Raw genomic sequence first — 16,721 nt, 5'->3', positions numbered from 1 at the left:
TATGATTCGTATGGACTGATGCACGTATGAGCTAAATAAAGTTTGTGACCGTCTTTATACACTGTTTGTTCAACGCCCATACAACATTATGCCTCTTTACTCCATAACGCCTGTTCCACTAAAAGTATCGTGTTTGATAATGTTCCTTGGTGCACTATGTGATCCCGCCTGGCACCATATGAGGGTACGTTCAGCATTGTCGAACACGACCGTCTTGGTGTTATGGTGTGGGGAGTCACAATTTTGTTCGGGAATACTAAACTCCAAATCTTTGGATACGGGACTTTCACCAGTCAATGTTATTGTGACGCTGTATTTCTTACCCATGAGCGTCTTTTCAGAGCTTCATTAGCCTCACTCTTTTTTTTTCATGAATGACAATACGTTACCGCATCGAACAGAGGTGCAGGATCTCTTGAAACGAGAGGATATTCGGCGAACGGACTGGCCTGCCCGTTACCATGAGTTGAATCCCGTTCATCACGTGTGGGATGCGTTCTGGAGACTTACCACGTCTACATAGACCAGCGACCGTCTAGCAGTTGTTAACCTCGCTGGCAGAGGACTCGAACGCCCTACTGCAAGAACTCCTAGCCAATCTTGTGGGCAGCATGGGAACACGTTGCAAAGTATCAGTTGCCGTCCGTGGTGATCACGCACGCTACTAAAACCATGTCTCTTGGTTTGTAATGACCAGTGCACCGTCACGAATGGCGGTGACTTCAGTGTAATTATTGTCCTTGAATAAAGTGTCATTTCTGTTCACTCCTTTGCGTATTTCTTTCAGTCACCTTCTACAGGATTAGTAACTATTGTTGCCACCAAGAATAACTCCGAAAGTGTGATAGGAGCTGAAAAGCTTGGAGGACAAAAGTTGCATTGGACAACAGGGGGAATAATAGGACGTTGGTTTTTTGTTGCAAGGTGGGGTCGCGTCGGAGATAGGAAGGTCAACTTTGTTTTTTTAATGGGATGCTATAGTTTGGTACCTATTTTCTGATAGCGGCTATCGAGACGAATCCAAGGATGTGTAACAGTAAGGTCTTTGAAGGTCAACGAAGGCCATAAAGGTGGCATGAACGTCCGTTTACAGAAGTGATGACCAGTGGTATCAATGCAGTACCGCAGTCTTCTTATCAAAGATTGAGTGGTATTCCTGATCACTTTGGCACTTATCGAAGCACATGCTCTGACAATTCTCTCTCTCGCATATCTTCAGACGCAGTTGGAACGTCTTTATAAAGAATGTCTTTTATGAATCCTCACAAGGAAATATCCAGAGGCGTCATGTCTGGCGAACGAGCTGGCCACGACACGTCTACTCCGCGTCCAATCCAACGAATTGGGAATTGCCTCTGCAACTCCTTTCTAGCCATCAGCGAAAAATATGCTGGACACCCACCGCGTTGATACTACATCCTGTTCCTTGTTTCTAAAGATATTTCTTCCAATAAAAGACCTAACGTTTCTTGCAGGAATGTGGTGTACTTCCTACCATTAAGATTTCATTCGATCGAATAGGATCCAATAATTCTGTCCTCCAGAATCCCACACCATACATTCACTGGCCACGGTTTTTGGTGTGTAACTTGTGACAACCAGCATGGATTTTCAGTTGCCCAGTAATACATGTTATGCAAATTAACATTTCCATGGTTCGTGAATGTAGCCTCGTTAGTTAATAAAAACAAATTAATAAATGTGTAATACCTCTGAATCAGAAGTTGAGCCCATCGACAGAATTCAATGCGACGCATACACTCCGTACCAGTTAATTCTTGGTAGAGACTGATATGGCAAGGATGATATTTATGGCGATGCAGAACACGAACAACACTGCTCTGGCTCATGTCAGATTCCCTGCGATCTGACCCGAACTAACACAAGGATCTCGAACCACAGTGGCAAGAGTTCCAATTTCCTCTTCCTCGTTGGTATCTTTCCTTTGCCATACATGTTTCCGATGCTTTAAAGATCCAGTTGTTCTCAGTTTATCATACGCGTATTCAAACGTACGACGTTATGGTTAGTACGTTGAGGATGTCTTTCAGCGTATAAGTCTCTAGCTCTCACTGAATTAAGTTGGCATTCTCCGTAAATGAGAAGCATATCGACTTGTTCTTCGAAGGAATACATCATTCACATTCGCTTGATTCGACGATACTAGTCTTACCGTCCCTATTACTGTTGTATTGCGTATTGCGAATGGTGTTCACATATCAATGGCACGTTAGATGGATACGCCGTATTCGGCGAATATTTACTATTTGCACGATATACGAGAGAGAATAGTCAGAGCATGTGCTTCGGTAAGTGCCGAAGTGAGAAGGAGTACCATTCAATTCGTGATAAGAAGATTGCAGCACTGCATTGATACCTTCTGTAAATGGACGTTCATGCCACGTTTGTGACCTTCGTTGACCTTCAAAGACATTGCTGTTACACGTCACTGGATTCGTCTCGACAGCCGTTATCATAAAATAAGTACCAAACTATAGCATCTCGTTTAAAAAACAAAGTTGACGTTCATAGCTCTGACGCGACCCCACCTAGCAACAAAAAAACAACGTCATATTGTGGCCCAAATTGCCCCATGCAAGATTTGTCCCACAAACTTTTCAGCTACTATCATACTTTCGGAGTTATTCTAGGTGGAAATAGTTAGTACTTACCCTGTATAGTATACTGTACTAGTTGTTCCTATGTACGGTACAAGTTTCATCGAGTTAAGTTACTTGACAGTGACACATCATGCGAAAGCTACTTTCATCCATAAGTGTTGCACACCATTGTGTTTCATGCACGCTGATAAACCAAAACGTTGTGTCCATAGGCCTCGGCGAGATTGAATGCCGTCTGGTGGCTATGTGGGCTCGTGACTCGGCAACAAAAATATATAATCGGAGCAGAGACGAATAGAAATCATTCTGAGGAGTGACGATATGGGCCGCAGATATGAAAATCCCCTTATATAAGCGTTATTTTAAATTGCAGATTGTCATGGCCATGCCCCAGAAATGAGCCTTTCGAAAAAGACGAAGTTGTTCGGACGATACTGTGACAAACCTCTACGGAAAGAATGTGAAGAACAGAGAACCCACGAAGAGGGGAGAAGGTGTTGAACGTCCACGTCTCATCACACAAACCGCGCGCCCCCGCACCTCGACACACAACAAGGTGGTCGGAGGCTTGCCTGTTCTGTATTCGGTGACCTATGTCGGATCTGACGAAAGAGTACAGAACTGGTACAAGCACAAGTCTTTCTAAGCACGCGGTTCAGAGCACAATGCTGAGCATGAGGATCCGCAGCAGACGACACTTACGTTTTGTTATGTTGAACCAGCGACATCGTGAATAACGACTGCGGTTGCCACGAAATTAATGGCCGAGGACAAATGGAAACGTATCATCTGGTCGGATGACTGTGGTTACTTGTTAAACCAGGTCGGAGGTTGTGTTCGGATAGGCTGTCATCTCGGCGGACGAGCACCTCGCCTTAGGCGAGCACGGTAGAAGGAAGAGTAGTATGCTGGGAAGGACATTTACCTGGCTTCCTTGGGACTTGTAGTAATCGAAGACCACCTGCGTTCATTCGTGATTGTTGTCCTCGCCGTCGTCGTTGCCATCTTCCACTAGGATAACTGTAGGTACCACAACGCCGTAATTTTGCTTCGGTGGTTTGAGAATTACGATAGTCAACTCACAGTGATGTCTTGGCCACCAGATTCGCCTGATCTATGGAGCGCAACCTCCACTACTACAAATCACAGGCCCATCATTTACGGGAATGATGTGACTTGCGCATAATCATCTGTAGCGACGTACTTCCGGAAACCCACTGAGAAATTTTCGAACCCATGACACGCCGAATCGCTGTTGTCGCTTTCCAGAGTGGACCAACACGTAACACGTAACATCAGCTTACATCCGTTTGGCTTTTCCAACAGAATTCATCCTGCTGCAGCAAACAGTAAATCCATATCGGCAACTTCTGTAATGAGTAGTGCTCATTGTTCGCCATTCAGTCACGACCTGGAAGCAGTATTAAGCTCCACTGTGTACACATCACAGACAACTGTATATTTTCGAAGCAGTAGATCTGGCAGACGCTTGTTCATTATGAACAATGAGCTGTTTCCAAACACGTGCGTCACATGCGTTGCTCATTAAAGACCTCGAGCCGCCTGAAGTATTTATTCCCAGCTATTGCATTCTTATCCCATTTTATTCAGTTTAGCTTTTTCTCCCATTTATATAACTTTGACCTACGCATTATTCTCCATAGTGACGGAACGTAATCGCAAAACCAATGTCCTCTCCCTCGGTCGATGAAAATGTGCCCTAGTTTGGACAATAACACTGACCAGCCCTTCGTCCAAGTTCAAGTCAGTAATAGCTTTTTAGTCTTTTCTTGGTTAGAATCTTGTTTTAGATGGATTATCCATTTTTCTATGCTAACAGTAACTCCCCACCGTTGACTGTTTAAAGAATCGAAGCCCATGTATGAAACAGCTCCAGAGATACGATTACCTTACAAATATTGTTGCAAGTCACTAACTGCTCTCACTATCAAACACTGGGTGAGTACTTGGTAATTTGTGTTCCGTTGTAAGAAAAGCCAGTTTAAGACGCATCTCATTGTTTATGACGCGATATCTCCTGAGCCATGTGTCGTACAATCATATGATTCAGTTGCTGCGTTCAGTGGTATATGTGGATAATGCCTGCAAAATTTATTACGAATAGAGATAATAATAATAATAATAATAATAATAATAATAATAATAATAATAATAATAGTAGTAGTAGTAGTAGTAGTAGTAGTAGTAGTAAAGAAGTAATAAAGTAAAACGTCATGCATGATGCTGAAGTTTTAATCTATGAACAGCGAAAATATAATGATCGATAAACTTTTTTTCCTTTCATTATTTTGTGAGGGTGCATCAGCGAAAAAAGTTCAGAAAACGTCTGAAATAACGTGTAAAGTTGATGGAAATCATGATTGCTTTTATTCTCAAACACTGGACGAATATGGTCTGTGGAATTTGCACACTTTAAGTTAGGATACCTCAAGACGTATAGATTGTTTCTAACTGCAGTATCTAATTTATTGTGTTAAGCCTTTGACATAAGATTATACGAGGGGGAGTTGGAAAATAAGTCTCCCCTGTCGACTGTGGTCAGAGTTGGGTGTGAAAGGAAAAAAAAAGAGAATGAGACATTAAAGATAAGACATATCTTTCTTTTTCAACATAATTTCCAAGTACATTGAGACATTTGTCATACCGCTTTATAAGCTTCAAAAAGCCTTCCAGGAAAAAATCAGGGCGTTGCATACGGAAGAAGCGTTGAACGGCTTGTTTGACGTCAGCTTTGCTGCCAAAGCACCTTCCGCCGGGAGTCTTCTTAAGCAGGAAACAGGTGGAAGTCACTTGTGAGTTCGCTCATGTCCGATTCCAAGTTCTGGCGCTACTCCATCGATGGTGATACGCCGGTTCGCTTTAATCATATCATCCACCTTCCTGACATTTTCATCTGTAGTGGCCGTGCGCGTCCGTCCAGGTCTCGGTATGTCCTGCACTTGCTGACGACCATCACTGAATTGCTGGCACCATCTCCGCACCGTTTGCCTCGACATCACACCTGACCCATACACCTCAACAAGGCGGTTATGAACTTCTGATACTACACGCGCCCATTCATAGCGGATAACAGCTCTCACTTCCGCCTTTGACCACGACTCCAAAGCGCACCTTCTCTCCATAGCTCCGGGAAAAGACCGACCGGCTGGCCTCCGCTTTGCGCAGGCACTGCGACAGCGCCGTCTGCTTGATCGCAGTCGACCTCTACCCAATGGCGTATCGGTGTCTTACACGTGAGCGTTCACCTGCCGTGTCGTCATCCGCCCATATCACGCAACTCTGCCTTCAGTCGACAGGGGAAACTTATTTTCCAACTAGTTCCTAAATATTAGATATTGATAGTATTTTAATTTTTTAATTACATGAAATACTGAAACTAATATTTTTGCTGTCCCTAAAAGCACACAGATAGGCAGTCTGCAACTGGGACTGCGCGACGGTTTTAGCCGTTTGGGAATATGGATGTTTATAAGGCAAAGTCTATAGATGTGACTACTGAAATAACAGTTGTAAATATGACTGCTTTTCCATTCGTTGCACAGTCTCCAGCTTCTGCAGTTAAGTATCCTGCACTTTCGTATCCAGCGGAAGTGTAGGGAAAATCGTATAATTAAGTATGTGATGGAAGTAAACGAGGCTGTACTACCAACGGTGAACTACGATAAAATACACGGAACTGTCGGTCTTGCCATTTATACTAATTAATATAATTTTATCGATAAACATTCTTCACTTCGAAGAAAAGTTTACACTTAACTGATTTTGTATCGATTTGTAGCGTAAGAGCAGAGGGCGTGCGGCTACATTAGATTGTTATTAATTGTTAGGTTTTTCTCCTTGTAAGAGAGCAGCTCCTGATTCAAGGCGCTTCAGTTGACGTAAATGGACAGCGATTCACAAGACGATCTCCTCGCAACAACAACAAAAAGTCGTTGCTCACTTGAAAGCAGTGTACGAAATTGGAGATTTCTTTTTGAGAGCGAATTAACAGCTGTCGGTGACAGCATTAGTCGTCGATCCTCCGCGTAACTTTTTGCATTTCGCCGCCGTCTTCTGGCATTACAGCCTCATTATAAACAACAGTATCGTCCGCGAAAAGCCCCACGGAACTTGCGACGTCCCAGTCAAGAGAAATTCCAATTTTTTAATCTTTTTTCACCTTGTTCGACTTACGCGGTATTCTTTAACTTTCATTTTCACTGTAAGGAATTGAAAATTCGTCATTCGCGTGGTTAACAGCAGTTGCACCAAGTATATAAACTGACCGAAATCCGAGAAATCGCAGTCAGTTACGTGGCATTGTTTCTTCAACGGCGTAATACGTCATCAGTTAGGACGAAACGTTTAAAATAATTTGTGCTATATGTTTCAGTAACGGCACACAATGGGCAAGCAACTACGAGGAGACGACGCAGACCATTGTGAAGCACAGCAACAACTTCAACAACAACTGCAACAACAACATCAGCGTGCGCCCGCGGTCCAGCCACAGCATCGCCAGCTCAGAGTTCATGTCCGAGTCCTCTCCAGATGACAGCATAGGCGACTACGAGGGTGAGCTCAGCGGCGAAGCGCGCGCAAGCTTGCGAAACTCGCTTGTTTATAGTTATCGTCGGTGGCAGCCGTGAGAATTTGCGAGCATTATAAGGAAGACAAAGGGGCGGAGGGATGTCAAGGGGGCGATCGACTGTGGGAGGGAAGGGGGGGGGGGGGATAACAAATGACAATACTGATAGGCATAGTATTAACACTGGTGTGTAAAACGCAAAGACGAAACAACTTTCGCATGATGTGTCACCGCCAAGGAACAACTGCAACATTATAAGTACAGAAAGTAACTGAAAGAAATACGCAATGAGGCGAAGAGAAACTACACTTTTATGCAAAGGCAATAATTACACTGATAACACCGCCATTAATGGTGGTCCCCTGGACATTACAAAAGGCGAGACAAGTTACTTAATAGGGTATATGATCACCATGCTCCCATGCTGGCCACAACGTTGGCAAAGAATTCTTGAAGTTGGGTCTCCCATTTCTCCTCCAGCGTAGCTGACAAACGTCTAGGTGGTCGTTGGTGCATATGGTCGTGTTGCAATACTCTCTTCAATGCTTTCCACGCGTACTCGATGGTAATTTAAATTGGGGGCACGGGCGGGTGAGTCGATTCACCGAATATCTTCTCCCCTGAAAAGACACACGCGGAGAAGGCGTACAGTGTCACAATAAATTTGACAGATGAGCGTACCATGTTCAGATTTTCGCACGTCCGCACACCATGCAACATAACACCCTCTCACTCCGCAACACCTGGACCATCAACACGATCATGTTCCACAACGTTCCAGGGTGCAATACGAGGATACGTCTAATATTACCGAAGATGATCGGTTTGGTTGTTCATGTGCTATGGTGCGGGGGCGAAATTATACTTAAGCGTACTGACCTCCAAATCTCTGAAACAGTACACTCACCGGTTAACAGTGTGTCACTATACACCTTCTTCGTGCGTGTCTTGTCAGGGGCGCACTCATCCCTGAGTTCATTTTCGTGTATGAAAAAGCACAACCGCAAATAACAGAGGTACAGAAACTCTTGGGAACGCGAGGATATTCGATGGATGGACTGTCCTGCCCACTCCCTCGACTTAAGCCCCATCGATCAGGTGTGGGTTGCGTTGGGGAGACGTACTGCTGCACACCCACATTCATCGACTACCATCCAGTTATTCTCAAAAGCACTGGTAGAGAAATGGGACCCCACCACAAGAATCCTATACCGGCGTTGCGGCCAGCGTGGGTGCACGTTATAGAGCATTCATTCCAGTCCGTAGTGATGATAAACAACTATCTCCCGATCTTTGTAATGTCCAGGAGATCATGCTGGGTCGTCGTGACCGCAATGTAATTATTGTCTTTGAATAAAAGTGTCATTTCAGTTTGCCTCATTACGCATTTCTTTCAGTTACCTTGTGTACTGTACTGTACCAGTTCTTTCTATGTATGGTCCAAGTTTCATCGAGCTGTGTTACTTGGCAGTGATAAAGGGAGGAGAATTCTCAATTATATTTTAGTGAGTAGCAGAGTGGAGAGTACTTTGAGTGTATGCTTCACTGTAAACCATATCCAAAAGGTAACCATCTCAACACACGACTTTGTTGCCGGAACACACACTGATGACCTAGAACATTATGTACTTATAGGGATATAGTGTCTGTTCTTTCGGACATGTCAGAAAGAACAGACATCAATGATGACCTGCAGCCGTCTAGAACTAAACTAGAATAATGTATTAATACCTTCAGCTGCTGACGGGCGTTGATATATATCAACGGGGACAGGTGAAAATGTGTGCCCCGACCTGGATCTCCTGCTGCTTACATGGCAGACGCTCTATCCATCTGAGCCTCCGAGGGCACAGAGGGTAGTGCGACTGCAGGGACTATCTCGCGCACGCCTCCCGCGAGACCCACATTCTCACCTTAAATGCCACACACTACATTCATAGTGTCGCTACCCAACACACTCATTACTCGTCATGTCCGAAAGAACAGACACCATATCCATATAAGTATATAGTTCTGGCAATACCATCCATGACCTTCTTCTTCTGTGCGAAAGCTCACATAATACCCGAACTCTTACGGAACTTGGTAGGAATGTCTTCCACGAGTAATGAGTGTGTTGGGTAGGGACACTATGAATGTAGTGTGTGGACATATAAGGTGAGAATGTATGTCTCGCGGAAGGCGTGCGCGAGATAGTCCCTGCAGTCGCACTATCCTCTGTGTCCTCGGTGGCTCAGATGTATAGAGCGTTTGCCATGTAAGCAGGAGATCCCGGGTTCGAGTCCCGGTCGGGATACACGTTTTCATCTGTCCCCGTTGATACATATCAACACCCGTCAGCAACTGAAGGTATTAATGCATAATTCGAATCTAGAACATTATGATGATGATGATGATGATGATGTTTGGTTTGTGGGGCGCTCAACTGCGTGGTTATCAGCGCCCGTACAATTACCCAATCTTTGCTCAGTCCAATTGCGCCACTTTCCTGGATGATGATGAAATGATGAGGACAACACAAACACCCAGTCATCTCGAGGCAGGTGAAAATTCCTGACCCCGCCGGGAATCGAACCCGGGACCCCGTAGAACATTATGATCAAATACCACCGCCACTTTGAACGCCACCTAAAGGCGTTTCGGGCACATGGTGAGATAAGAAAGGCATATAAGTGGAACAGAAACGAATGGGAAACCGAAGATTTTGCATCCGTGGAGATCCACAGCCTCTAAGTGGTTACTAAAAGAATACATTGTCTGTTGTAGGCTGTATTGTGCTTTGTTAAAATGAACACGATATGTAATACATGTCACAGCAAATGTGCTTGATAATGGCTCACGCCCGAAATTAGCTAACTGCACGATTTTAATAAAGCGCAATACAGCCTACAACCGGCATTGTATTTTTTTATTGAATGGGGAATTTCGTAACGATGATACGGATCGCAAATGGGGGAAGTCCACTGGTAGAAGCGACTTTGACACATCTGATTGTTGTCGTCCGGTGCCTGGTAAGGACGAACGGATTCCAAATTTTTGACTGAACATCGTGATGTAAGTCCCCCGGCCGCGGTGGTCTCGCTGTTCTAGGCGCTCAGTCCGGAACCGCGCAACTGTTACGGTCGCAGGTTCGAATCCTGTCTCGGGCATGGATGTGTGTGATGTCCTTAGGTTAGTTAGGTTTAATTAGTTCTAAGTTCTAGGGGACTGATGACCACAGATGTTAAGTCCCATAGTGCTCAGAGCCATTTGAACCATTTGAACCATGTTCTTTCCGTCTGAAAATAGCGGTACGACAACTACACTTCACCGCTTTTGCTTCTGTTTCTTTCTTTGCTTCTGGGTTCGTGGTCGCAACTCCGTTCTCAAACAACCATTCTTGTTAAAATCAACCAAGCTGTCAAGCTGCAGCCTAGCACCATCACTGTCCCCTGGCAGTGTCGACAACATGCGGTAGCTGCATGTCTTGTGCGTTCAGGCAGACAATGGCGACTTTTCCTGTCTCGCCTCTCCAGGCAGCTCTAGACTATGTCTTCCATTCTCCCCGTCCCTTCTCTCTCCCCTCCCCGTCCCTTCCCTCTCCCCTCCCCTTGTCGACACATTATAAATACTTCTTATAAATGTTTGAACGGGACGCTTTCCCATTCTTATTCGATATTACTTTTTGTGAGGAGTATCATGAAGTTTTATTTATCATCAGGGGAAAACTCCAGGTGTGACCATGGCAACTGGCGTTACTCCATCTCTCGATATTCACTCTTCAGTGCGCCGTATCTTATCCAGCGATGGAGAACCAGGAAGTAGGAAGAAGTAATTGGGTGGCATGTCCGGATATTAGATGGATGAGGCAAAATTTGGTGGCCCAAAGAAGAAGCATGTTTAACTGTGACAGAACGAGCAGGGGCGTTGTAGTGGAACCAAAACAGCCCCTTTAACAGCTTCAAAATGGTTCATATGGCGATGAGCACTAAGGGACTTAACATCTGAGGTCATCAGTCCCCTAGAACTTAGAACTACTTAAACCTAACTAACCTAACGACATCACACACATCCATGCCCGCGACAGGATTCGAATCTGCGACCGTAGCGGCCGCGCAATTCCAGACTGAAGCAACTCAAACCGCTTGGCCACACCGGCCGGCCTGAACAGCTTCCCTCGACGCTTGGTCTCGACAGCCAACCGTAACCTTGGCAGGAGATATTGGCAGCATGCTCCTGTGACAGTTTACCTCTTATGAGCATAATAAGTTAGCATCAAAACATGACAGCTCCAGAAAACACGCAGCATCACGTTGCCTGATGATGGTTTGCTTCCTCGCTGTTTTCCAGCGTGGTGAAACCACATGTTGCCACTACTTGATTTGCGTCTTTTCCTAGAGTCTTAGTGATACAGCCAGCACTCCGTAGTTATTAAGTGCCGAAAGAAGACATCTCTATTGGCCAGACACAGCTGCAATACTTCCCCACAGAGCCATGGACCAAAATCGTCAGCAGGGTCCTGTGCAACCTGTTGATGGCCCGATGATGGTGTGGGCTGCGTTTACATGTAATGGGCTGAGTCCTCTGGTCCAATTAAACCGATCATGACTGGAAATGGTAATGTTCGGCTACTTGGAGATCATTTGCAGCTATCCATAGACTTCATGTTCATAAATAAAGATTTTTATGGATGACAAAGTGCCATGTCATTGGGCCACAATTGTTCGCGATTGATTTGAGGAACGATCTGGACAGTTCGTAGAATGATTTGGGCACCCAGAACGCCCGACGTTAGCCCCATCGAAAATTTATGGGACATAATCGAGAGGTCAGTTCGTGCAGAAAATCCTGCATCGGCAGCACTTTTGCAATTATGAATGGCTGTAGAGAGGCATTTGTGCAGGGGACTGTCAACCACTTGCTGAGTCCATGCCACATCGAGGTGCTGCCGGGCAAAACGAGGTCCGAAGTGATATTAAGAGGTATCCAGTGATTACTTTCACCTCAATGTATATTCATTTGCAATGCGTCTTCATCACCAAATCAAGAAAACAAGCACTGTTTAGCGACAGCACTGTTTCCAATTGGGGGATTTTCCACAGCACTCCTCAATACATGGTAGAACGTCCCCTCGCTAGGATGCAGGCCTGAATCAGTCGTGGCATATCATCAATGAGATCATGGACCAAATTGTCGCACTCTTCGATGACGATTATGCCTAAATCGTACAGAGAACGTGGTCGTTGTCGACGTCCAAAAACAGCTCGTTCCAGTCAATCCCACACGTGTTCCACTGGGTTCGTGTCCTGGGAACAGGCAGGCCACTTCATTCTGATGATCTCGACATGCTTAAGGAACACGTTCGTGAAACCAGTAGGATGAGCACGTGATTTATCATCCATCAAGATGAAATTGTCACCAAAATGTTGGTGATATGGCCTCACTATCGGTAGCATAATATCGTCCATGGGCAGTTAGTACTCAACTACCACGAGAGATGTACAGTGACCGCATATAATACCACTTCGAAACGTCACTCCACCAAAACCTTGTTGCACATGTGGGACACAGTGTTGGTGGCCTTCTACATTACCGGGTTCTCTCCAATCATGCTTTCCGTCGTTAATCAGGGTACAAACAAATCCCAGTTTAGCTGGCCGGAGTGGCCGTGCGGTTCTAGGCACTACAGTCTGGAGCCGAGCGACCGCTACGGTCGCAGGTTCGAATCCTGCCTCGGACATGGATGTGTGTGATGTCCTTAGGTTAGTTAGGTTTAATTAGTTCTGAGTTCTAGGCGACTAATGACCTCAGAAGTTAAGTCGCATAGTGCTCAGAGCCATTTGAACCAAATCCCAGTTTCGTCCGTAAACAACAACGAACGCCAGTCCTGAAACGTCCACTCTGCACGATTTCTTACCCGTCTGTGAAGAAGCCCATGATGTTATGGTGTATGATGTGGTGCTCACCATGGTCACCACGAATGGAGATTCCCATCATACAGTCAAGAGTTTGAAGTGATACATCACGTCCTGTAGCCTCTCTGAACATCGAATCTAGTTCTGCACTATTCAGCCCACGGTTTCTTTGATCATCCTGTACACCTGTCAGACGTTGTGGCGTCCGAGTATTGTGGTTTGATTGCGTGTTGTACAGTTTCAAAAACTAGTTACTTATTATCAATGTAACATGGGGTTTTATTTAAACACTGCTTTTCCCGGCTAGTGATCGTTGTTTTGTTAAAGTAATCTCCACCTGGGAACGTGTAGCAATGTTGTCTGTCAAGCAGTCTAAATGGCATTAAGTTGCAGATCGTTTATCGAATTTAACATCACTGTTATTCGAGGTGGAAGCATTTTTCTTTAAGCAAAACGAACAGTTTTGTCACACAATACTACATGCACTCAAAACTAAGGTATTTTTCCTGTCAAAATATTTTATAAAAGTTGTTACGAAATAACCAGGCTTCATACATTAGCAGATAAGAATTTATATCACGGAAGATGCTATTTGCACTATATTTAAAGATTATTCACAATGTAAGTCGAATTTATTTCCTCAAAGTGAGTTCTGGGCCTCCAATACACAATTATTATCGCAATTATGACCAACAATATTTATGTCCGTATAGAAAATCAATTTAAAACTGCTGTTTCAATAGTTCACTAAGATGGCGGCTAACATAAGAAAATCACTTATCGATTCTGCTTCAGTCTCTGTTTTACTACTAACAAATAACATATATTAAATCTTTTTTGTAGCTTCACTAAATGCATTAACATTTGAAAATATTTCTCAATGTTAATTGCTTATTATTCAGCATTTACCAATAAACCGTGCTGTAGATCAATAGCGCTAATGGCTGCGCGTAGCTGTATTAATTAACAACATAATACAGTTATCTATAGACCTCTGTGTTACGAGACATCAATCACGTCCGATCATTACAACAGTTCGAACAAGAAGAAGTATTATTCTAGAAGAATCACACATAACAAAAGATGAATATTATCTTTTTCCAAGAGTATTGTCTGAGATATGATTTTCCCTGAAAATTAAATTATGTCACTGACAGTAATTATTTATTATTATTTTAGTATCAATGAAGTCCTTTTTTATTAACATCACGAGACTGTTCGCTCAAATTCCACACACAATGCTTTCGTGAATATTGTTCTGAATAAAATATAGTCGCGGATATTACAAAGTTCACGGCCTGTGTATTGTAAGTCCTCAACACAGCCAGTCAGCTGGAACCGATTCCATGTCCGTTCCTCATCACATCGATTCCAGAGACATGCCGAAGAACTCACTGTTGACGAGCCTTCTGTGCCTAACGTGATGATGCGGACTTGATCAGTGGTCGCAATCGTCGTTGAAGGATATTCACTGTACTGTTCCACCAGTGTTTCTAATGCTTCCCTACTGGTGGTTTACTTACATATGAAATGCTGTAATCCATTCCATTGCGGTGTTCTACCGTAGGTGGCACTCATGGTAACTGTGTGTAGGCAGAAAAACGACGTCAGGAGTTTTGATGTTGCTGAGCAACAGTCAAACAAATACTTTTAAATGAACACACCGCCATTTTATTCCATTGTTGCTTGTTTAATTACGATCTAGGTTTCGGCCTTTTGTCACTTGAAAACGACATAAAAGCCCGAAACCTGGGTAATAATTAAACAAACAACAATACAGTCAAATGACGGTGTGTTCATTAAAAAAAAGGGAAAAAGTCGGGAATGACTTTCCGGTCGGTACAGAAACAGTATCGTCTGTATATCCAAAGTGGCAATTAAAATTTTATGACAACCTTTCTTAATTATCTGGATGTCAAAGGGAGTTTTAATCACTGCTGTGAAAATATGGGATGGACTTCCACTTTTGCCTCCTTCTACCATAACCAACAGATTGTCTAACGCCATGTTCTCTGCCTACCTTTTTCGATTCGCTTATCCTACTCCACCCGCACACTCTAAACACTTATAAAATTGCCCTCTCTACTCTTCGATCTTGAACATCCCCTGGTATCTCCCCTTCTCACTGACCTTGGTACTCTGCCACGCCTCTACCACAACATCCCCCTAACACTACACCATCATACCCTTCTCTTCCTCTCGCAGCTAAACTTTAATTGCCTCCCCTTACCCGACTACGAAATCCGCCCTATATACTCGCGTCCTACAGGATGCCTACCAACCTCCCCTTGTCAGGACCCCCTTACCCTCCACATCGTGAGTGTTGGTTTGGAACCGCATCGTTCTTCACTCTTCCCACAACCCTCCTTCTTGAGTGGTACGTTCTCATGATACTCTTATCCCTGACGCTCTACAATCACCCTTCACATCACTCATCTATGTATCTATTTTCATCAGTCACCATATCGGCCTTTTACGTTTTACCACATACAACCGTCTGTTGTTATACAGGGTGCAGTGCTTAAATCCAGACAAATTTCAATTTGAAATTTCAGCCATATCGTAGTCCCGCCGGAGGACGCGATTGGCTTTCTTGAATGCCATAGGCGTCTAGTAAACACTCAGAACTTCTAAATGGCAGAGATGTTACAGACAAATGCTGAATACAACCGAAGGGCCGCTATTATCGAAAGTCTTCGCACTTGTTGTTCGCCCACTCAAATAGTCCTATTCTTCGGATACGCGAGATCAACGGTTTACGATATTGTGGCCAAGTATAATTCTTCGGAGAAGGTGTTGTGTCCAGCGATGGTGATATCATGCCGCAGCATTGCTTTGGAAAGGGGCAAACCGCCAAAAAAGAAGTATATCTGCAAGTTTTGACGAATGTCCTGAAACCGTAGATGGTAACTGTGGTCTCGTGGAGAGAATATGTCTTTCAACAGGACCGTGCACCATCTCGTATGAGCCATTTAGTCGAAAACTAGCTCTCGGATGACGTGGACATTTTCTAGTCAAAGGAGTTCTGGCCCCCGAATAGCCCAGATTTTAACCCCTTCGACTACTGTGTGCGGAGCGTAGTCGAAAAAGTTACCAATAAGACGAGGGACACTGATGTCACATCTCTGCGCACCGCTATCGAAGCAGCGTTCACATTATGGGCAGCGCTGTTTTAAAGAGTGCGTGTGTTGCTTCTAGACAAGATTGGAGGCGGTCACTGCAGCTGAAGGGAGTTACATCGAGTAATGTTATTCTTGAAAGATACCACTACTTATATGTAAAAGGACACTTACTTTCTTTTGTACTTTGTTTCAATGAATTTGCTTTAAAAAAAAAAAGAAGAAGAAGAAGAAGAAGAAAGAAAAAAAAACAGTTCCATTTGTTCGGAATGAAGCGCCACACCCTGTATATTCGTGTACAACACTCATTTTGGAGTCATCTGTGCCTTTATTTTGAATAATAAACAAATCAGCCGTTTATGTTGTTGAACATCCATGAATCATGGACTTTGCCGTTGGTGGGGAGGCTTGCGTACCTCAACGATACAGGTAGCCGTACCGTAGGTGCAACCACAACGGAGGGGTATTTGTTGAGGAGCCAGACAATCGTGTGGTTCCT

At 44.2% G+C, this 16,721-nt stretch overlaps 1 protein-coding gene across 6 annotated transcripts in view; it reads left to right on the top strand.

The window, feature by feature from the left end:
* LOC126162199 (schwannomin-interacting protein 1 homolog) overlaps positions 1 to 16,721 on the top strand; it is a 1,363,715-nt gene that overhangs the window by 840,752 nt on the left and 506,242 nt on the right. For all 6 annotated transcript variants that reach the window (XM_049918537.1, XM_049918536.1, XM_049918533.1 and 3 more), the window contains one exon: positions 7,015 to 7,196. In XM_049918537.1, coding sequence (XP_049774494.1) covers positions 7,015 to 7,196 — 182 coding nt within the window. The remainder of the gene's footprint in view (positions 1 to 7,014; positions 7,197 to 16,721) is intronic.

Source organism: Schistocerca cancellata, chromosome 2 (assembly GCF_023864275.1).
Source record: "Schistocerca cancellata isolate TAMUIC-IGC-003103 chromosome 2, iqSchCanc2.1, whole genome shotgun sequence".
Taxonomy (NCBI): Eukaryota; Metazoa; Arthropoda; class Insecta; order Orthoptera; family Acrididae; genus Schistocerca; species Schistocerca cancellata.
Note: the sequence above shows the minus strand (reverse complement) of the source record. Positions and strands in the feature narration are given on the sequence as shown.